At 35.3% G+C, this 24,380-nt stretch overlaps 1 protein-coding gene across 1 annotated transcript; it reads right to left on the bottom strand.

Moving 5' to 3' along the window:
- Positions 1-222: 222 nt before the first annotated feature.
- RASEF (RAS and EF-hand domain containing) lies at positions 223-18,222 on the bottom strand. Its single transcript, XM_010024855.1, has 16 exons — positions 18,194-18,222; positions 17,321-17,411; positions 15,155-15,250; positions 14,147-14,224; positions 13,576-13,691; positions 12,696-12,764; positions 11,710-11,794; positions 9,658-9,740; positions 7,414-7,648; positions 6,278-6,369; positions 5,994-6,109; positions 4,993-5,074; positions 3,750-3,864; positions 2,810-2,929; positions 1,726-1,802; positions 223-331 (listed from the first exon to the last, which is right to left on the bottom strand). The coding sequence occupies exons 1-16, from the start codon at positions 18,220-18,222 to the stop codon at positions 223-225; spliced, it is 1,593 nt and encodes a 530-aa protein (XP_010023157.1).
- Between the last annotated feature and the right edge of the window lie 6,158 nt (positions 18,223-24,380).

Here is a 24,380-nt window from a genome sequence, read left to right as displayed (position 1 = left end):
CATTGATTTGACTTAGGTTACTTAAGAAAAGTGAAACCAGAGTCTATGGGACAAAGAAAGTGCACAAATATGAATGGACAAAGAGTCTGGATTTTTAACATGACGTGCAATTTCTAAATACATCAATGTATAGCCAACAATAAAAAGAATACATTATTGAAATCCTTCATTAACTTTTTTTTTGACATAAAAGTTATTTTGGTCAGGAGAAGTATCTATTAGTTAAACATTGCAACAGTTTTTCGTGAGTGACGATTTTTTGACAGGTGTTCCAGCCAGGCTGGTTATTGACCTTGTATCATCTTGATTATCACTTCGTTTTCGCACTTCGCTGTAAAGAAACACAAGCAAACAAAAAAATGCATTCAATTAATATATTTTCATTCATGCTTACTGTTCTTTTTCCCCCCGTATATATTCCAGAGCTCACCATCATCGATTGCATAGCTAAAACTTGGGGATTTAGTGCAGAGAATCAACATGTCTCCTAAGTTTCAAACTTGGGAATCATATCGGTATTTCTATACAAATCATAGCTAGTGCTAGAAATATAATAATTTCTGATATAAAACAACTCTCCTCATATTAGTAGAATAAATTCATAAAGTAGCTCTAAGAACACTGTATTATTCAGCATAATGGTAATGAAATGTTGATTTCAAAATGAAGTTCTTCTTTCAAACAATACAAAGTACTAATATTTGAGTAAAGAAATTGCAGACAATCATTCCACACCAAAGTTCTGGGTAATGTTTAGATGATATGAGCATCAGTGTGCTTTGTGAAGAAATTTTTTTTTAGGGTTTTTTTTTGAGATTCCAGAAAAAGAGGCTCCAACTGCCAAAACATTTTTTTATCCTTGAAACAGTTAAACAAAGGTATCATGTTTAAATATTAGAGATAATTTTCCAGCTATGATTAATGTTATATAACTGCTGTATATGTTCTCTAATCTCTTAATCCACAGCTGCATTCATGGCCAGGTTCTTGGTAACAAGACATTTAAGAAATTGGCCACTAAGTTCACACTGACATTGACAGACAAATAAATTATACTGTAACCGAGAGTTGTTTGAAAACGTAGAAGTGTAATGTTTGGCTCGCACATTATCAGAGAAATACCTGGTTGCTAAACGGATCACAAATTCTATCTTTTACATAATTTAGAGAAAGGAACACCAAAGAATATACGTGCGTTTAGAATGGTCAGTAATAAAATCGAGTATATATTAATATACGTGAAAGAATTAAGACTTAATTATACATACTTGAAATTAATTTAGGAAAGAATTAAGAAAGTATATCCATGTACCATTATAAAATGTAATTCATTCACCAAACAGGTTTTAAAATTGTGAGCTCCTTAACTGATCTGTAATTTAAATATTAATTATCAAGACAGCTTTGTAACATTTGCAAGTAAAAATGTTACTTTATTAAACTGAGAAGAAATCCTACCTTGTAGTTATCTATAAAGGTTTAATATGTTCTTAATTTTTAAATTCTGTTTGTTGAATTTTATGTTGGTACAATTTTGGATGTACATGTGCAATGTGCATGATGTGCAATTTCTAAATACACAAACGTATAGTTCACAATAAAAAGAATACAAAGAAAACCAGAAAAAACCACAAAGAACCCTTGTATGTGTATTCACATTTAATGTCCTTTTCATTAAATATACACAAGATTTGTTTATTCAAAAATAAAAACATAGCTACTTACCGAGCAAGATGAAGAACTGCTTCTACAACATTAGAGCCATCTTTCGCACTTGTTTCACAGAATAGTGCATTATAAGTCTGTAAGTAAAAATAAAATGTTAAACTAACTAACCTGAAATGGTTCCCATGTGAACATATATATTCAATTACAAATCGTTTCCGCAACAACACAAATAAAGATGACACACATTTAAAAGAACAGGACTTTTATCTCACACTCTTCATTCTCCAATATATTTACATTAGTACTGTGAAAAAAACAGTGAAAAAAGCCAGCAATTACTTTCTAATTGTATATTTCTTATATTCAGCATATTCTGAATTAACAAACTGAATAAAAAATACATCATAGGCTTAATGTCAAATTAAATCTTTTCCACAAGACTGCAAAATAGGAAGAGAGTTGCTAAGACAGGTTACTGAATCCAACTTGTTAGCTACTTATGAACTATAGTATCTGGTATTCTAAGCTAACCAGAAATATCATTCAGACATGACACTTGCCCCCGTATAATCAATCAATTGTACAAGCACTCAGAAATTCAAGACTTCAAAAATTCTACATTTTTTCTGCAAAACAGGGTATATGTGCATCCCTCATCCCCCATATAAATACACGCACAAGACTTGTCCAGGCTTCTGTTTATAGCAGACAGTCGCTTTTTTCTTTCTGCAGACATGGTAGAAATATAAGATAGCCTCTTGAAGATGAAAATATTCCACTCAAAAGCTGGACAGACACAAGCTAGGTGAAAGCCTCATGCGCTCAAAAGTGTGTTTTGTATTTGTACTGGCAATTTCTCTTTGGCAGCAGCAAACATCAATCTTCATTCACTTTTCACCATAAAGGCTGAGAAGATTATCCCAGCCAAAAATTAAGTGCAGGTCAGTGAATACTGAGCTGTGATTTAGCCCAGTGAACATCATCAAAATAGGAGAGTTTTCATGAGAAATATCTACAAATCCTAATAACTACATTTGAACGAATCACCAGAAAATTACTTCTCTTTACTAGTTTCTCACATGGTTCTCAGCTTCTAGTTTTGAAGACCATTTTATACTAAAGAGATAGACTTGGACCTTACCATAGCCAGCTTTTCTCCATAATTTACAGAAACACATTTTTGTCCTTGTTCTGTAACAGTTTGACGGAGATCTGCTTTGTTACCCACCATCATAATTGGAATATTCTCATGAGTTGCATCCTGTAAAGAGGATTTTATTTCCTTATTGCTAGAACACTCAGAAAACAAAAAAAGTAACTAGCATCATCATGTCAAATTGATTTTCTTCCCACAAAAATAATTTTCTGCATTATCACAAGAAATGACAGATAATGAAAGTAATGCTGAGAATCATGAGCTAGTTCATATTTAACATCAGCCTGCAAAGACATGCTTCCCAACAAGGCATTTCATATGTTAAGTAAGCCTAATGGAAATGGTTACAATACCCAAACGCTGTATGACAAAATTACTAGGGGAAAAATGTCAAACTCTATAGTATGATTAAAAGAAATGACTTTCAGAAGATGAATTAAAGATTTTGCTTAATTCTTTTGCTCTTATTAAATGTTTCTGGTATGAGAGAAAAATGCTTTACATTACATGCAAATTCGTATTCAAATAAACAAGCAAGAAGTAATGGTAGAAAGAAATACTCAAAATTTCGCTTGAACTATAGCTAATCCACAGAATCTAACACACTGGTTTAAAACACAAAGACTCCAAGGAATACTCAAGCCATCCACAAGACAGTATCTGAAGTGGGCTCTCATGTTCGTTTCAAAACGAATTGCATGGGAAGAGTGTGATTACATGACACCCTTTTATACAAAAACATTGTATCGGTTTTAGCAGTAACTGAATATGTCAGGACACATTTAGGACTTCCATGTAGCTTTTACTTCTATGAATGTTTGCAGTTTGACTTAATCCAACATACAGATACTCAAATTTTATAAATAATAAAATTAAAAATACAGTGAAACATAGTTTGTAACTTGCATATACTTAATGTTCTTACCTCAATCATATCCACCCATTCTCGCACATTAAGAAAGCTTTTTTCACAAGTTACATCATATAGCAGTAAGACACCATCTGCTCTTCTGAAGTATGACTTAGCAATACTTCGGAATCTTTCAGAAAAAGAAAATTTGCATAAGGCCACATCATCAAAAAATAATTCAATTTAACATCATTAAGAACACCACATTACTTTATTACACTACTGAGAAAGATTCCCTCCACACTACAAGATGAGTTTTCTCATAGCTTCTTTCATAAGTAGATCTTGAAAACTGGTGCTGTAGGTCTATAAAATGCGCCGTAAGGACCCATAGGATCCTGTCCTAAATATCAATCATAATTTTTTGTATCAAAACAGTCTACATTGTATCTATTACAAATAATCTGCTTTACACTGGAATTTTGATTAGGTGACAAGGCTTTTTAACTTACATACAACTTTAGAAATTGAGTGGGTTACTCTGCTACATTTGAAAACATATGAAACCAATAATTTGGAACTAATTCATCAGTGTCAGTCATCTTTGCCAGTAACATAACACAAATAAACTCATACAGCCCCATACAAATCTTGGTCTATGAACAGATTAAACTGACTTTCAAGGTGTTAAATTGACCTCTCAACAAGCCCCAAAAGCTATCAGTAAAGAAGTAATGGCTCTCAAGTAAATTTGTCATAGAATTTTGAGGAAATTCTACACAATAATTTGAAGGACCTTGGATATACATTCATCAAACTGTATAATTTCATCATAAGTCTTTTTAAAGTCTTCCAGAAGAAGTTTTCATACACTTAATACAATGCAAATTGGGATCAGGACTTTCAAAGAAAGGAGAGGATGGTGAAGGGAAGGGAATCTCTAAGATAACGCCTGTGCAGAAATACAGGTCTGTAAGGAGAAAGAGGGAAGAAACAATGTCTATCTGCTCCATCTTTTTGTATTGCAAAAGAGGGACACATGGATTTAATTAATTAATGCTGTAGTGAACCTCAACTATTTCTGCCTGCAGAGAGAAAAGATTACCTCAGGCACCACCAATGGCTAACAAATGTCCCACCTGTCATGGCTCTCAGCAGAGCAAAATCACATCTGTTATAGGCACTTGCATATGGCCAAACTGACTTATTATAGGTCCATATAATATTTAGTGGGGTTTTTTTTCACCTCAGTGGAAAAAGACAAACATCTTTTAGAAAGAAAACAACTGAAATTACGTAAGTGCAGAGAATCACTAACCTCTCCTGCCCAGCTGTGTCCCACAGTTGTAGCACTGTAGGTTCTCCATCAACAATTAGTCTTTTCATTTGAAAATCCACACCTGAAAAGAAAAACATGTATAGACAAACAAAAACCATCAATAACCTTAAAAACCCACAGAAAATGTCATGTGCCATATACAGATTATTTCAAAATTCATCTTTTAATAGGTTGAGATTTCAGTCATCAACATAGCCTTGAACAGCAATAATCCCATGAATTTATCTTTAGAAAAACATTTACAGAAATATTTTACCCACGCATTTTCCTAGACACATTAATACAAATGTGTCATTATGACCAGCAAAAAGAACATCTCTCTTATTTCTCTAAGCAGTTTTATGGAAGAAGAGAAAATGTTTTGTAAACAGATTATTTCAAACACCAAGAAGAAGAAAGATAAATTAGAACAAAAATCCTGTCTCAAAGGCAGTAAAACAAATATATAACTGTGATTTAATTGGAGGACAAAAATTCCATCTTTGGAATCAGTAAATAAAGTTTGCCAGCTGACAGCTATAATAATATGCACAAGTCAGAAATTCTTCAGCTGCATTTAAAGAAAAGCTTCAACACTTTGAAGAAACTGACACCAAAAAATACTATGAAAGACATTAAGTAGTAGTATGAAATATTAAGGAAAGAGGAAAGAGCTGAGGACAACAAAGTAATGAAAAATGTGAAAAGGATCATACAGGCATTCTAAGTCCATTACACTGAAAGTCTCTTTTCTAGTGCTTGGTGGTGTTCACGAACAGGCTTTGTACTTTGCAAAGAGAAATTAAATTACAGCAGTACCCTGTTATCTACTCCAGCCAGCAGTGAGGCACTTCTAACCTTTAGTACTCAATTAGATCTCACATCCTAAGAAACTGCATGTGTATATTCAGGAAACCCTGGCAAGCAACCACAGAGGGTAATCTTTTCGTCCACTTCCAGCAATGATATTCACTTTAGAATTTTAAGAACAACAACTATACCCAGGGTTGCACTGGTATTGCCTCGAAATTCATTCTTGCAAAGTCTTGTAAGGAAACTGGATTTTCCCACTGCTGCATCTCCAGCAAGAACAATCTTGTAAGCCTTCTCTGAACTGGGGTATTTCGGAGTACATTCGGTTGCATCTGACTGAAAATAAAAAGAACACCTCTATTTCAACTCATATAAAAAGTATTTTCCACATCAAACACTTCTTTTTTTTCCTAAAGAAGTGGTTACCTGAGGGGTGAGAGCGGATATATATCTCCTTGTTGAAGCAATTGAGCTGCTTCGACTTACTGGTTGTGAGGACTTCCAATCTGATACTGTGTTGCTGTTACCAGGACTGTATGCTTCTTCATCCCTGATCTCTGGAACCTGAAAGTACATGCTATTGTGTTAGCTCCATAAGAAAAATATGTTTTCTTTGAATGGCACAGCTAAAACTGCTTAAAACATTTCTTCTTGCTGTTTGGATTAAACAGAGATAAATGACCAAATAACCCATGAAATTCTAGCAGAAAAACTGTGATTATTTTGCTTTTATTTGCACTTGCTCTTCACTATAGTCTACATTTCATCCTTAAATGTGTTTGCTGTTTGGTGTACGTGCTTTCAGTACAGTATTCAGATACAGAAAATTTATTTCCATCTGGAAAATTCAGCTTAAAAAATAATTACAATAAACAAATACTTTATTTCAAAACTTATTTTACAAAAATAAAAGATTTGTCTACAAGACACTACTCTCTATCCTACAATAAGAGGATAGAGAGTAATAATTCAAGCTAAATTAAATACAGCACAGCTGTAATCAGCACTCTTCATAGCACTTTTCAACTGCAAACAGACTAAATGTCTCTACTAAATGCACAGCAAAGGATCTGATCTATAAAAACCTGTGTTCTGCTGTGCTTGATACTAGCCTTGCTACATAGTCATCAGTAAAGCTTCCCATTCTACTAACAATAAAATGGACAGAATAACACCTTCCTACATTTCTAAATTCTCTGAGACTTACCGTGTAAGCCAATGTATGCACTAACAGTATTCTTTCTCCCATAAATGTTATTTTTTCATTCCATGCCACAACATAGAATGAAAACCTATTTGACTGCTATAGTATTTGCTTTCTAATCATTAGAAAATGGAGTCCTGTCTGCATGCTGTTTAACAATGTTCAAAAAACACACGTACTTCAAAAAGTTATTACCTCAAACATCTATCAAAAATGTCAAAAAACATTTTATTTCAAAGAGGAAAAACTATTTATACATTCTCAAAAAAAATGTCAGTAATCTTATTTGAATTAGTACAAACAGTATTAACTGGCCTTTGGGGAAATATCCATTTCATTTTAAAAAACAGGAAACTAATTTTGTCCCAATCTTTTTCAGAGAAGGAGTTAAGTCTGGCACTTACGTCTGTATCAGAAGCATCAGCACTAAAGCTTTCTTGCATACACTGTGACCTTGGAAAAATCCTTTGATGCCTGTATTCCACTTCTGAATCATACTCATTTGAATCTCTCAAGGTAGACAAACCACTGTCAAAACAGCTCTCAGGTAAACTGTCAACTTCACAGTTAATCCTTTGCATAGGATCACAAAGGGCTAAAGAATCATAATCTTCATCCACACAAGAAGAATGAGACGATCTAATAAAAAAATGATGGGGGGAGGGAGAATTATTCCACAACTGTTTTTTCTAACAAAATCTAAGCCATTTTGGAATAGTCAATACTTAGAAATGCTAACTATACAGTTTAAGACATACGTTAATACCATTTGGGCTTGCTAAATAATTTATTTTTTAATCCTATTTCTAAGTATGCTCAGATTAAATTACATAATCTATGTCATTGATGGTGATTTCCTGAGTCTTGCTAAGAATGTCTATTTATTTATACACAGAAAAAAATAATTGTTTAAAAAAAGATTCAGAAAAATTACATACACTGAAGACATCTTAGGCAGAACATGACTGCTGACAGTTTAGCTACTTTTGGCTTATCCTAAGACACATAAAATGACCTTGGTGTACTGTATCTAATTCAAACGAATGCATTTACTCACAGAAGCACACAGGCCAGTAAGTAACAGCTATAAACATGGAAAAGGAAGTAGCCGAGTTCAGGAGATGAGTAACGGTGGAAGTCATTGAAACATATTTTCTTATAGCTTGGTAGGCTACACAAAACTTAAGGTTTTACACAGGAGCCCTTTCTTTTCCCTCATCCTTCCTTCAAAGAACTTTCCTTTACTTCCCCCCCACACACCCCGCCCCGGTTGCTGTAATATATAAAAATACTTAAATGGATGCAGCAATGACAGTAGTATGGTTTACAGAAAATAAAACAACTTTTTATTTGTGTAAATGAATCTAGAGAAAATAAAGATTGAGTGATTCTTAAAGTGGCCAATCTTTAAAAAAGTTTACTACTGCTACAGTCATTATCCTGCTCCTGCAACAAGCCAGGGATAGGCACGAATTAAAGTCAGGTAGAAAAGGTTTCCAAGTCACAGTGGAGAAGAGAGGACCAGTTTGGGAATGGATGTGAAGCACTAAACTACTAGAACAGGCCAGGTCAGCATCAATCCTTGTAAAGACAGTTTGCTGTCAGAGGGGCTGGAAGCTCCCTGAGCAATGGCACACCACAGAAGAATACACTGGGAAAAATCACCTAACTATGAAGCTGTTCCTGACTCAGATATAATCCCTCCTTGCAAGTGGCTAACTAGAGGTGACAGAGGCACCAGTGTCCCATGCAACAACATCCAGAACCATCTAAATTACATCCCTTCAAGCTAATAAATAACCACATTAATGAGCATGATATTTGCTGTGGAGTATCACAGCATCCATACTATTTGTATTCATGCACCTACTAGCCTCTACCAAATCACTGGAATACAGAAAAAGGGTGCATGCTACAACAAACTTAAGCTTGTCAGGCTTTCCCTGAAATAAAAGGTCTTTAGTAGCCAATTTTCAACTTCACTGAAGCGTGAATTCAATACTGGGAATTTCATACCTGCTTAAAGCAAGTTAGACTAAGATGTATGATAAGCTTAAAAAAAAAAAAATAGAAAATATACCTACTACTGTAAATTGCTTAAAACATGTTAGAATGCAAGTCGATATCTCTTAATGCTGATCTGATGTCAGGAGACAAAGTACAGACAACAAACAGGGTTTGGGACATTCATGCCTCTTTCTGTCTTTAGATACTACTAAGTCATACCTGTCAGAAGTCAAGTTTTATTCATAGCACATGAACTTTCTTTACAAGTAGCACTCAATTCTTATTTTTGTGGCTGTGCAAGCATTGCACCATCTGGCAAATATCTAATACATATTCACAGAGAAGGACATCAGGCCCACAAACCTTTGTAATAATTTATTACAAAAGGAAAAACCAGACATACAGTCTGAAGATATGATCAAAAATGTTAGTTTCCTAAGTAGTGAGTAAGCTAGAGTTCCTCAGGAGATATTTATAGTTTCTTGGAGACAGGGAGGGGAGACTGAGAATCAAACTAGAATCAAAACAGTCCAAGACCAAACAAGAGGCTGTCTGAATCAGGCAGCATTTGATTTTCTAAGACAAGTGATGCCCTACTCTTCTTAAATTTAATAAAAGTGAACTTGGCTTACCTGTCATACCGTGGGTTTAGAGGAGACTGTCCACCATTAAATTTAGGACTGCATCTAGAAATGGTACTCCCTGGTGAGGAGTTCGCTAATCGCTGTGACAGATACATAGTAAATGACTAATAAGTTTGATGAAAACAGTATAAGCATCTAAATATTTCATGAAAAAAGTGTGCATCATCAAAATTACTAATGTGTATTTTTATATATATTCAACTATTGATTTTTAATTAAATCTCATGCTTTATATAGGATTGGATGTCAAAAGGCCCATTACATTCAGCATTTTAGCTGCATGTGCTAGCCACACTCCAAAGACGACAACTGAAATTCCGAGAGGATGATTTCATTGATTACATCCGAAGACTTTGAAATGTTAAACTTTGAAAAGTAATATTTAAAAAAAAAGGCATGTTGACTACTAAAGTGAAAAGGCAAATGCCACTAACTGAGCTAGTTTCAGTAGAGGTACCTTCTAGTCCTTGAGTGAGATAGTGGAGAGAAAGAGAGATCTCAACTGATAGCACATGATAGAGTATTCCTTACATTCAGCTGTCTCTCTACATGTTTATTCACTGGGAACAATTTCCTCTGTATTCTCTGTTATCTGCCCCCCTTACATTTCAGGGCATAGCAGAAAGGCAATGGTGTCTTTTGTTGTATCTGCAGTGAATCTATGGTTGCCTGTATCAGAAAAGGCACTGGCATTCACTGGTATGGTAAGCTGAAATAAAGCAATGACCCTGTTTTCATTCTTCCTGTCCAGTACTGTCTCTGTGGGCCCATTATACTACCCACACCCTTCTAAATGGATGCTTTCCTAGTGATGTAAAGGCTTCTTTATCATTATTTTAGGAGTTTAACAGATTTCCCAATATTGGAAAATGGTAATGTTGAATAAATTTTTTGTAACTTTCAAGCCTTCCTTTCTCTGGTTTGGAAGGTGCCAAGTTACATCCACTACAACAAATCCCCATACAGTTGTGATAGACCAAAAGAGTCTGACTGAGATCCTTATTATCAGCAGTCCCTGCTATTCCATTTTCCCAGTGACTTGCCTGGACAAAAGTTTAAATTAGGTTAAGACCTTGCTACTGAAAAATAGTAGTTTTCTGAAAAAGTGTGTTTTCAGGGGTAGGGCACTCCCATATACACAATACAAACATACTCCCTTTTGCCGTGGTTTAAGCCCAGCCGGTAACTCAGAACCACACAGCCGCTCGCTCACTCCCCTGGCAGGATGGAGAGGAGAATCGAAAGGATGTAAAGCCCACAGGTTGAAATAAGAACAGTCCAATACCTAAAGTATAATACAAAACTACTACTACTACCACTAATAATGATAAAGGAAATAACAAGGGGACAGAATATAAAACTAAGAGGAGAAAAGGAAAAGAAAACAATAAACACAAGTGACGCACAACACAATTGCTCACCATCCGCCGACCAACACCCAGCCCAACCCAAGCAGCAAACTGCACCTTCCGGGTAACTCCCCCCAGTTTATATACTGGGCATGACGTGCTGTGGTATGGAATACCCCTTTGGCCAGTTTGGGTCAGGTGTCCTGTCTCTGCTTCCTCCCGGCTTCCCGTGCCCCTCCTCCCTCGCAGACCATGAGAGACTGAAAAGTCCTTTCAGTGTAAACATTACTTATCAACAACTAAAAACATCGGTGTGTTATCAGACTAAAGCCAAAACACAGCACTGCACCAGCTAGTAAGAAGGAGAAAAATAACTGTTACAGCTGAACCCAGGACACTTTTAACACAAGAGAAACTGATGTTTTATTCACCTCATCAGATACATTTGGTCAGCACATTAAAAAAAATGACTGCTTTCCAAAGCATCTCAGAAAGTAGTTGTGCTCTAACAAAACTCCTTATTCCACAAAACATAAGTAAAATCTAACTAAATTCAACTATACAATTGTATCCTCAGATTGAATCTGCTGAATAAAACTAATTTTTTTTCTGAGAACCCACTGAAGTACAGACCAATTTGCATTTGATGTGTTAATTCTTAAACATTCTAGTATAACGTAACAGAATTAAAAATACATACCAATGATCTGTTGTACTTGATGAAACTGTTTTCAAGTGCATTTCTTAAGCCATCATTGCTGTCATGTAGCTTTCTATTAGCTGATCTAACAAGGAAATATAGCTTAACTTGCAAGAGTAAGGTAAAGAGAAAATTATGTAATTTATCACAAAGAAAAATCGGGGAAAAAAAAAACCCAAAAAACATTAAAAGAACCCTTTTGCCTTTCTTTAGATAAACACTGAAGAGTAATGTGGAACTAGAAATGTGTATTGTACACTCAAACAAATGATTGTACATAAAAAAGCACTGTGAAGTTTAGCCTTCACTAACAGTCTAAGAAACCCTGTTTCTCTTCTTCCACCATGGTCTGTGGTCAGCAGAGGGAAAAAAAGACACTGTAAGAATGGTCTCAGAAAACACAGCTACAGGGGTAGTAGACTGGTACAGCCATTTCTGAAATACAAAATGGCTAATATTTAAGTATTGCTGAAGTGACTCTAAGAGGTGTGATTCTGCTACTTGAAAGAAAGAATATGTTTAGGATAAAGAAATTAACTAAAGATGCCAAAAACCCTACTCATTGTGATCCTCCTTGAAAGCAAAGTCTGTGCACCACTTGTATAACTGCATGCACTTAATACTTTTCAGATAACAATCAGACAGGGAGTTACTGGAGCAGCAAAGTCAATAAAAAATAGGAGCCAAGTAATATAGCATGGATAGATTCAAATCTGATTAAGCTTATCATAAAGAAATGAAAATCAGTGAGGCTAGGAAAAGACAGAAAAAACAATGAAGAGTTAGTGGCTCAGTAACACAGTAGAGTTAGAAGCACGGTACCTTCTATGAATGTTGAGCACAGTACCTTCTATAAGAATTGAGGCCATTTTAGTATTTTTACTTCAGATTTTTTTCCCAGTATTTGCATACAAAAATATGTACCCCCAAATATGTTGGGACATATATAAAGTTTGTTAAAAAAATCTGAATTACTAAGAACTTACTGAAGTATTTCAATTTGTCTTTCCAAATTATCTCTGTCTTCAGTACACTCTCGGATAATTTCCAGGTCTCTGAAAAAAAAAAAAATAAAATAAAATAAAAATCATATATACTTCTCTCCAAGAATTTTTACTTTAGAGGATATCTTTTTTTATTTTTATAATATTGCTTTTGGCGGAGGACAAAACTTAACAGTCAACATTTATAAGAGGTGATAAATACATAGTGGGGAAAAGATACCATTTCAAAATATTCCTGAATATAGTTTTTCTATGTTTATAGTTCTCCTGAAATACATAAAAATCACTTGGTAACTTCATTGATCTCTGCCATTATCTCCACAGAGACTGTGAATGAAAAATAAAATATCTACAAAATAGCTATAAGAACTGCTGCCTCTCCCCATGAAATACCATTTTTGTTATCAGAAGATAGCCACATAATGAAACTGTCATTTACACTCCTTTAAATTAGTATCTAGAAGCAGCTTCCATTCACTTCAGAAAAAAAATGATTGAGACTGATGTGGGAGGCTTCCAAAACTATTCTCCCTAATATTCACACAGATATTCACCTGAGTGCAAATCATGGAGGAAAAAAATTTCCTGATGATAACTTTTAATCCTAACTGAAATCCCAGTAAAATCAATGGGCTTCCTTGCAAGATTATGAGAATCTGCATCATAACCAGAACTTCCTCTGTCTGAAACCTGACAAGAAAAGTGAACAGCAGATATGGCATACTTTTCATGGTGTCTAATGTGTACCTCTCATGGATGGTAATTTTACAAAATAACAGTTATCAACTGCATACATAACAACTACATCAGACAACAGATATTCTTCCCCTGGTGAAAATACTATCATGTAGAAGTACCTTACCTCTCAGTGTTCAAAGTCTGATCAGCGTACTCGCTTTTCAAGCTATCTAATTCACTCTGTAGGAAAGCTATATTTGTCTGTGCTTCTATAAGATCTTTCTTAAGTTTCTGATTTTCCTTAAAAAAAAAAAATTAAGATATTAGACATTAGCTGTCATTGTCACCTGCATAAAATGTTGACATAATGGTAAAATAAAACATATCAAAATTAAATTGAAATTATACAGTAGAAAATCTGAGTATAAAGGGGGAAAGAAAACAGAAGAACTCTAAATCAAGTCAGTAAATTAGCATGCAAGAACCACTAAATTTTTATTTTTCCATTTCAGTTACACTAAAATGGGACTATACGATCTCAAGCTATTTCTAAAAGTCATACCCAGAATGTGTATGCATTCATGTAGAACAAGGGTTTTTTCCAAGTTAACTATCCTCATACACTTATCAACAACTTCAGAATTTTATTTTATAGCTTACCAGTATTAAATGTAAAAATTAAAAAATAAAAAAATCTCTATTGCAGAGGTTAAAATGAAGATTAAATTACTATATTAATGATACTCATCTCTTACCAGCAACATATCATGTATTCTTTTTTTCAAGTCAACCACATCTTGCCTGTGATTTACGTTCTTGGACTGCTCCTCCAGCTAGAAGGATAAAAAAAAAAAAAAGCACAATTAATGTACGCTATTGATTGTTCTGATTCAAAGTACATTAAAAGTAATAGAAATATATTAAATAACCCCTAAAACATTTTACAGCTATTAAAAGTTTCTAAAACCCAGGATTTTCTCAGGCAGTAGAGAGTATGAGTAGGCGCTCATGTTTCTTGTAAGAAATTTCCATTTCTATTAATGCTCTTTTAAGTTCAATTCATATGAAGAAAAAAAATATATCCTCATTGGACGATATAATTCTGGTAAAACATATAGCAAAAAAATAATGTCAAAATTAAACCCAAATTACAAAATAACCCTAACCTATAATTATATGCGAGATTTCAGTTTACCTTGTGCTTAGGTATGAAATGAAAAGATCAGGTTAGAGTTAGGTTCAGACTAGTGCTAACTAGTTACACTAGTAATTTCAATTTAAAATTAAGAACTTAAACCCACTTCTACAATCGATTTTGAAAGAAAAAACTAGCTGCTAGTTATTTATAGTAATCTATAAATTACAAATATTTAGAGGTAATATATTAGGCTATTTCTAATATATTACAAATTTATACAATATTATAATATTTCTAATATATAACAAATACGTTACAAATACAAGACTAGGTAAATGCAGTGTTAAGAACTTGATGGACCTAGAAAAATATTCAGCAACAGAATTTGGCTAGCAGTTGGTTCCTTTACTAAGTATTTCCATAAATTACGCACAATGAATGCAACAGCACAGAATGACAATGCAACCTAGAAGATTATTTGCAGCTGTCATTTACTAATACACATCAAATTTAAAAGCTACAATTTAAAAAGCTACACTTATGATTATCTACTTTGGGGAAGGCACTTCATAAGGTCAGCATCTCTTAAAACACTTTAAAAACTCTTGCCATGACTTCAACTCACCATTTTAAGTTTTTTTATTGTCACCTGAAGATCCCCAACTTCAGTATCATACTGGCGCTTCAGCTCATTTAGTGCTTCTTCAGCTTTTTGCTTCTCCTGCAATATTTTTAATCTTATTAAAAACTGAGAAATGTCTGAAATGTTTATTAAAAAAAATAAAATAAAAAAATGCATTCATCAGTTTGGAAACCACACACTTTCCCCTTAGATTAATGTGTGTAGTCTTGTCTTTCCATTATGTCAACCTGCCCCTTTCTTAAGATCCACAGATTCTGATTGTGTAATTGCAGTCTACTTCTAAAATATTCATAGAAATAGAATGGTGAGATGGAAGCAAAGACATGGGCCAATTCAGTGTTTGTTGTTTATGTCATAGCCTTCTGAGATTAGCTTTCTCAAAAGGAAATAAAGAGAAATGTTCACATTTTATTTGTACATAATTTAGGTGTGCATTGCATATATAGATGTAAACACAGACACCTGTTTTTCAAACCAGTCTTCTATGGCTCTGCGTGCATTGTGCTAATAATAGCACTACTGTGCCACCATCAGTTACTTATTTCTGGCTTTCTTTTACATTTTTTCATTTGGAAGTGTTGGAAAGTTACAGGCTCATCTTCAGTAAAAGGTATGCTGATGACAGCATCTTTAGTTTTATGCAATAGTTGGTCTGAATATTAAACCAAGAACACTATTCTGAGTTTCATTTTAATCAACACATAGAGATTTTGAAAGGAAGTTACATCAAGCACAATGACAAAACCAGTATGTTTTGCATGCTATAGATGACTATGCATTTAACTCACTCCAGTCACTCCCCAGGGACTTCAATGCACAGTTTCACAACACAAGAAACCAGAATGCAGCAGTTATAATGTAGTGCCAATAAGACAGGCTGCGTTTTCACATGGAAAAGACAGGCATGGACTTCATTCAGAATTCAGTCCTTTCCTGTAGGTGATGCTGACATCTGTGTGTTAAATTACAATTGTGTAATCCAGATTAAACTGGATTCTCTTACTGTTGGCACCTATACAGGACTCCTAAGCATTGTTTGGTAACTATTTGCTTCCCTTGAGAAAGAAAATACAGGATAGGCTCAATCTGCAGATACTATCATGCAGAGGGAAGTGTCACCGTGGTGTGGCATGAGTGAGATCATTCTGACAAACAATTCCCTTGAGTATAGGCATTAAGAGTAATGGTTTAGTACAATCCCACAAAGTAAATACATTACATTTACTCGCAGGGCGTTTTAGCAGGTGGAGTATGTGGAGCTAGGAACTAAACGGAACACTAAGAAGTGAAAATGAAAAGAGTGCTGTAAGAAACAAGTTACAGCCCATCTGTCATATCTATAGCTATGTGTGAACAGCAAAACAGCAATCCATGCAACTCAAGTGACAATTTGAGGACTTCTCAGAATGAGAAACACAGGCTATATGTGGATAATACATAGCAGATGGGTTTTTTACATGATGATAGTACATAACTGTGGATGTTCTGAGAGTGAGTGAATACTCACACGTCCCAGTCATCTTTTTACAGCAGTGAAAAGAGTCTTCAGGGCTTTTCTCAGTGATTTACCACTTTCTGCAGAACAAAAATTTTCCAAAGCAAATGTATTTTCTAAACGTAAATGCTTAGTCTCTGGAAATGGAAAGTTTACCTCTACTGAGAGTGCATTAACATTATTTAAATATATTATGATATGCTTTTTTCTTTTTTGGTGGGGATGAGAGTGGGGGAAAGAAAGATCACCAACTCCAGGCAGATATAAGAATCAGGAATATATGATCTAAGCATTAAATTCTACATAAATTCATCTACTTAGAGAACTAGATTCCATATTTTATGGTGAAAAGTCATTTTCTCCAACCTGTTTCTAGTATTGGTCTCAGAAATAAATTTCTCTAGGTCAGCATATTCTCAAAAAATAAAAAGACTTTTTTTCTTGGTTTATTACATCTGAGCAGCCATTCCTCTTCGGGAAAGTGTTAAGAGAATATGTGTTCGATCTCATGGGTAGCTTCTTTTCATCCAGGCCCAGCCTTCAGCAGCTTTGAGTCAGCCCATCAGGATCAAAACACATATCAAAAAATCAATCCTGCTTAATACCACTGGGAGTTTGGTAATTATGAAATTCTGCAAATATAAAATACTCACTTCCTTTTTGACTTTATGCTCTGCAGCCTGTATCCGCTGTTCCATCTCTTCCTCCAGCTCACTGAGCTGAACTGTTGCTTTATCCTGAGCTCTAAAATTTAAAAGTAAACACTCTCTTAGCAATTGCCCTCTGGCTTGACAGAAACACTGTGTGAAACACATCTGCCTACCTCAGCTGAAACAAATTAGACAGACAGACATGGAAAGAGTTTAAGATTGCCCAGACCTTGAAACTGGTATGGTTGGGAACCAAAATCGTAAATTAATTTGAAGATACAGGCAAATTAGATTTTAAATAACAGCTGACAGCAGATGATTAGTATAAAATACATCACATCTGCATTCTGAAAATTAAGTTACAGAGATAAAAGTCTCCTCCAGTTATCCACTGAAGAGACTTCAAAAGGTTAACTACAGCAGCTTGCATCATCCACACATACAAGATTCTGTCCTGTTCAGTTTTGACAATAATGATGGGAGATTGCAAATGATGAGTATCTACAATAGGTAAATACTCCCTTTGAAGCTGAAGAAGCAAAAGTATGCTTTCTAAAACAAAAGTTTAATGGGTGTGGTATGCTAAAACTCAAAGTTACAGCCAAGCGAGTCAAAATGTTTTAAGCCATTAAACATAAAAATAGAGCCAGTAAAACTTTGGTCCAGGACTTTTCCAAATGATGAACAGATAATAATTTGCAAGCTGTTATACGTGCTTATGCACATGTATGTGCACATAAGCTAACCTTTGAACTCAGTTTATGGAAATACTCTGTATGATGTATTTTGGCATTAACTCCCAGTAGTCTAACAAAAAAAAGTGTGATAGAGAAAAAAGTAAATGCATAACCAACCTAGAAACACAACTTGCTATACCTTTTTACTGCAATGGCCAAAGTTTCCATCTCTGTGCTTTGAAGTTTGATCTCTCGGATGAAGTTCTTAATGACATGTTCATATGGCTGTATTAATCTTGGTTCCACTATGTGTATGTTCTGATACAGAACACTGACCTGCTCTTGTCTGAAAAAGAGAGATATCATTTTAACTCACTTACTGGGAATGGTGTTCTATGATAGGTTTGAAAAATGTATTACAAATGAAGATCTTCCTCTTTTTTGCATATTTCTAAAATTTAGCAAGTTTGATATGGACTTTGAACATTCATCAGCATGTTTGAATTCTTCTAAATTATGTTTCCCCTTCCTGCTTCTCTACTTTAATAGAGTTACTGTAGAAAAAACTTCTGTTAAGCTTTTTTTTTTTACTTGTATTCATGGTATTTTGAAGAGTGAGCCACTGGAGTAACTCATGTTGTATATTAAGTTTGTTGGGGGCTCTGATGTTAATCATAATCCATGAAGAAGTTCATGGCCTTAGGTGTCTGCACAAAAAATTAAAACGGGTTTGAATGCCAACCACCTACGCTAAGAGGGATGTTCAAAGGGGGGAGAGGGAGGTGATCATATCTCCTTCAAGGAAACAGAAGTTTAATGTTCCCTCAGCTGTTTGACTTCTAATATTTACATTTCTTCTATCAGTGCATGGCAAGGGTTGGGCAGCTGTAGGAGAAATGAGTATACAGCTCTTTGGTCTGGTCCAGCCAACTGCACTCCTCATATGGCAATATACCAGAGAAAATTCTGTAACAGGATTTTGCACTCCCAAGGAAAACTGAAGCCAAGTGCCATGCAGATATACTGGAACCTAAATAGGTATTCAAGAACTTAAAAGGAAAAGGGAAGATCAGGGCTAGAAATGTGGAGGAAGTATGCCAGCGGCAGCATATCAGTGGCAGAATGAAAACAAAAATAATGTTTTTCAAGTTCTACTCTAACACAGTATCCAACATATCATGAATACATGACCTCTTTTTGTCGTCAAAGGAAAGCCTAGACTCTGAATTAATGACCCTCTTTGTTAGACAGCTTTTGTTTTCCTATGTTCTACAGAGCTCCTGCCATTTAATACCTTCATCATACACATTTTATCAACAGTGTATATTCTCTACATTTTTCCCCCCACGTGAAGCAATTCCACAGAATATCAATAGCTCAGCACTCTGCTTCTTCTATGATCCATGTGATTTCCCCAGTGAAGGCTTAACTTTTAGTATTACAACAGTACCATAACTGTTACTATAGCTCAGACTACCGTTTTGGACAACTGAAGTACTTCAGGACACCCACCATAAAATCCGTTTCTGGCTGAAATACTGACATTCATTTCAATATACAAAAACATAACATCAGCACAAAGAAGTACAGATTCACTGATGCCAGGGGCATTCCATGTACATACATACATCTGTCTTGCAAAGGATTTCCTTTATACAGGCTAATGGTTTAGCTATATTCAGTATTTCCAGAAGTTAAGCTCAATGTAGTGCTCCAAATAACTTCTAACATATGCACACAATTTCTTTATCAAAATATATTTTAAACAGTTATGTCAAAGTTAACAAATAGTCAAAACAATGCCCAGATTTATCTGAACATCAGATTCTACAAACTATGTATAAATAATGTATCAATAAAGAACTCCCCAAATTTAGATCTACTCAATAATTCTTATTTTAAAAAAACAGTTAAGGACATTTTCCTTAGCAAAAACTTTGTGCTAAAACAACACTGACATTATCAGCACCATCAGAAATAGTAAAACTAGGAAAAAAATAATTGTAAACTTAAAAACTGCCCTACTTTCAGTCCATGCTATTAGAACATACAGACAAGTGTAATATTTCTGCACTGAAAGGTTTACTGCACAAGACAGTTTTGGAACAGTTCTGATGATAACGTGTATCACGAAATAAGGCAGAGGCTTGGGTTCGCCAAATCTCAATTAAATTTCATGTGTGCAGCAGATTTGTAGCATTGAGACACTGATTTCCAAGTACCTGCACCTGTGTTCAGTGTCTCACGGTATCACCATTTATATAATTCCTACCACACTTGCACTAGGCTAGGCAGACTTGAAGCTGGAACCTGGCTGTATTTCAAACATTACAAAATGTATACTCTCTGTAGTCTCTCCATTTGAGATTCCACTTATTTTTTATATTCAGACTGAGAGCTAGCAACGTATACTGCATTTCACAAATTCCTAGCACTTCAGCAGTTGTCCAGAGCTGCAAATTGCTCACCAAAACAGACAATAAACTATTCCAGAATAGTTTCAAATTTTAGAAGGAAGCAGACATATGCATATCCAGAATTAGCTGCTGAGGAACGTCATTTCTTCAAACACTGTGAAAATACACATCATTCTTCAAATGAGTCACATGTAAAATAGAAATGGCACTAGCCATAGCGAGATGGATCGTTTATGCATCTTCCAAGGCAGATAAATTCAATACAATCTAGGTCAACACGTACAATTTTTAGAAATACTAAATACAAACATTAAGTCTGTGTTCTGAAATTTTCTTGTTCCCTTTAAATTTCACCCATGAGATTCTTCGTAATGATCTTGTTTCTTAGAAAGTAAGCAAAGAGGAGGAAAATTACTTGTTTCTTGATGAGAACAGAAAATATTCATTACTAGAGCAAATGTTTTCTTGATTCTCATCCAAATCACAGGTCACTGGATTAGGGTTGCATCCTTGGGGACCTTCATTACTTTTTTCGAAAGATTACAGGGTTATTTTGATACTCTGTATTTCTCACCCCATCTTGTGCAGGATTAATCAGCTGGTGCCTTTAAATCAAATGAAGCTATATGCATAAAACCACTCTGTACCTCAAACTGTACTACAAATCCTGTGTTCAAAAATAGCATATGCATAATGGCAATACCAGAGGCCTCCTAATATGCAGATTATTAATGGAGTAGCAAAAATTGAATGTACAGTGTCTTATGCTGATGGGAATAGACAATCAAACAATTGGTCTGGCCTTCGCTTACTGTATTTTGGTATTTTGTACCAGAAGCAGAAGACATTTGTAGTGGAATATTGTAATGTGTTTCTGCATTAATTCTCTTCACAAGAATGCCACAGCCACTCCCTCTTGCAGCTTCTTTTCAAAGTGTACGCAAATACACATACCAGAACTAAAGATAGAAATCAGTATGTCCCTGCTGCTAAGCGTCTACCATACAGCAAATCTGCTTTACAATGCGGAAGGACAGAGTCGTTACTGTGAGAATTTATTGTCCCTCTATGACACAAAAGTCTCCTCGTATTTATTATTCCTCCTTAGCCCAGTCACCAGCTACCATGCAGATGGATTTAAAATATGTCAGTGACCCAGTTTTATGAGGCAGTAGTTAGGTGTAAGAACCAAAACAATACCCATAAAACCACAACTATGCAGGATCCTAGAAAAGGCTGGAGGGCTTTTTCAGATTAAAACTGGCCACTAACATTCTCAGTGACACTTACCTGAGTGCTTCTATGGGTACTTTATGGGAAGTCTTTATTAAAAACATGACTCAATAACTACTGCAGAGGAGGTATTAAAGTCATGCAACAAAATTGATGGGACTCTGCTTAATCACTTATACCTTCAGCAAGAAGTAATACGCTTTCATCAGTTGGGAAGATTGCTATTGATTTAATCACTCCAAGTATATGTGATGAATTAGCAGCAAGCTCACTGTGATAGCATTTTATAAACATACAAGATTTTAGGAAGATGGAGCAATATACATCCCATATCAACATGCAGTACGTGTTTGATGATTATGAGAGGAATTGCCTCTTCATGTATTTTCAATCACTCCTCTGTTTTCACATGCTTTAGTGACACCAGGATAGATTAGTTGCAAAGAATATTGCCCAACTTGTTTGTTTGTTTCCAGCTCCCCTTGAATATATGGTATTTCTTTCTGCAAATCCATTAATTATTCAAAATTATTTATCATGGAAGATTTCACAAACAGATTTCACCAAGCTGACTCTTGAGCTCTGAACAGTCTATCCTTCTGCTGGACAAAAAGGAAACTAGAATACTCTTACTTCAGTTTCAGCAAAATTCGTCAGAAATGCTGAGGTTTGCCCTTTAAAACTGGTCCTGCTTGAAATCTTGAAATCACTTTTAATTTGATATAGCTGCACCCCTTTAAGTTGCACACTAATACTGTGCATTAGTATTCAGAAATATTAATACATAGAGCATTTTTTGATATACAGCATGAAAGAAACTGTCCCTTTGGACCATCTGGTACTATGGGTACACCACCTACCATGCTTGCTTTCCTGTTGCCTCTACAAAGTACAGACACAAAACACTAATACCTAAAAAAGTGAAGTATCCTGGCCAAGCGTTGCTCTGGCTTTACTGTCCCTCATCACAAAGGTATTAAAATGTAAGCTGTCTGTAAAATTACCTATTAGTGAGTGTAATTAGTATTTTCATAACTTGACATGAGTTAACTTATGCTAAGTTACAGTATTCCCATGGTTTCAGACTTCCCAAGAGAATTGCAGAAAGAAAATAAAACTGCCCTGACGATAATGCACTTTGTAATATGACAGATTTTAAATACCATGGTAGAATACAGAAGAAACAGAAGAAAGTGGAGGGAGAGGGAGAGGAAGGTAAAAAATAAAAACAACACTGGATTTAGAGATATCAAATATTTAAAGTATATTAAGTGGCATAATTTCATTTAACCCACACAGCTGTGCTAATTCCTATCAATTCATAGTATTATTTTGGTTTGCTGAATGTACAGTGACCATTTGCCTAATGATCCACACTCTGAATACAGCTCAGAGGGAGCTGATGAAATTTATCAAAGAACAGTGACTCCACAGTTGATCAGTATCTCTACATGTGTTCTCTATGTACTTGCCACAGCAAGGACACTGTTACCTAGGCCTCTTGGTCTGATCTCAAGAGTAGTATTTTCAGCATAGTTTTCCACCAGAGATGTACAAAGTGCAATAAGCTAGCAGAAAACGAGAAGAAATCAAAGACATGCCAGTGATGTACCACCTTCCCTTACTCAGATGGTAAAGATTCGGTATTTCTTCCACAGCTACTTGCATATTGTCCTGGGTCTGCTTTAGAAAGGTGGAGACTGACCAGGTGACCAGCACAATTTCAGTGCCCCTCTGTGCGCAGCACTCTGGGGAGCACGAAGTAGCAAAACAAGTCAAGAGCTCACTCAGGTGGGAGATGCCTGTGGGCTGCCAGGCTTTGCTGGCAAAGGTTGTATTGAGAGGTAAGAAAACTAGACCAAAGCATTCCCCAGCAGGACTGTTACTGCAAACCCTTCTGTGTACATCCATATCTTTCTCAACTTCATCCTTTGTCAGTTTCTGACCTCTGTCTTCTGTCTTATCCATGTTCTTACCTGCAGACTTAAGGTCCCCAAACACTTTCTCTTTGTTTTCTAGACCCAGACATCTTTCAAGCACTAGGAAAATGTAGTTTCTATTTTTGTAGGTGCATGTAAAAGCAAAGATAATCACCACTACACTTAAAACTTTATGTCATGCTGGTAAGTGCTCCTGTTCCTAAATTCTAATGGTCTCTTCCCACTGAGAAGTTCAGCTTATAAAATTACTCTTACCATTTGCAGCAACTCCATTCTGGTATGGGCATGAAAAGATGAAACACAGTGGTCTGAGATGGGTGGTTGGAGCAAGAGAAAGATCAAGCATTACATATCTGATGATTGTCCTTACACTTGAGACCAAGAGCCTATGGGTGCCACCAAGAGAAATACCTTCTCCTGAAAAGCAGACACACTAGACATGCCACCAGAAAAGATCAACCAAAACCATTTCAAAGGATATATTTTTGCCACAGCTAAGTACTTAACACTTTCTCCTAGATTAAGTGCCATGAGGAAAAAAAATTACATGAAACGTTAACACAGTGTAAAAATCAAGGTACTTCTCAACCTGAAGCACTACGGGGCTTTTTAATGCCATCTTTTCTTTTTCTGTATCTGCCCTTTCAGAAACAGGCTGCATTAAAAGAAGACTAACAGATCTGCAGTACCTAGATGGGAGAGCCTGCCCAAGGGCTCATTTACAGGGAGAGGATTTTGAATGTTTCCAAGGAACAAATACTGTTCCCTTCCTAAAGACAGGTGTGATTTGCAGCCA

This window comes from Nestor notabilis, unplaced genomic scaffold (genome assembly GCF_000696875.1).
Source record: "Nestor notabilis isolate BGI_N333 unplaced genomic scaffold, ASM69687v1 scaffold8182, whole genome shotgun sequence".
Classification (NCBI taxonomy): Eukaryota; Metazoa; Chordata; class Aves; order Psittaciformes; family Psittacidae; genus Nestor; species Nestor notabilis.
Note: the sequence above shows the minus strand (reverse complement) of the source record. Positions and strands in the feature narration are given on the sequence as shown.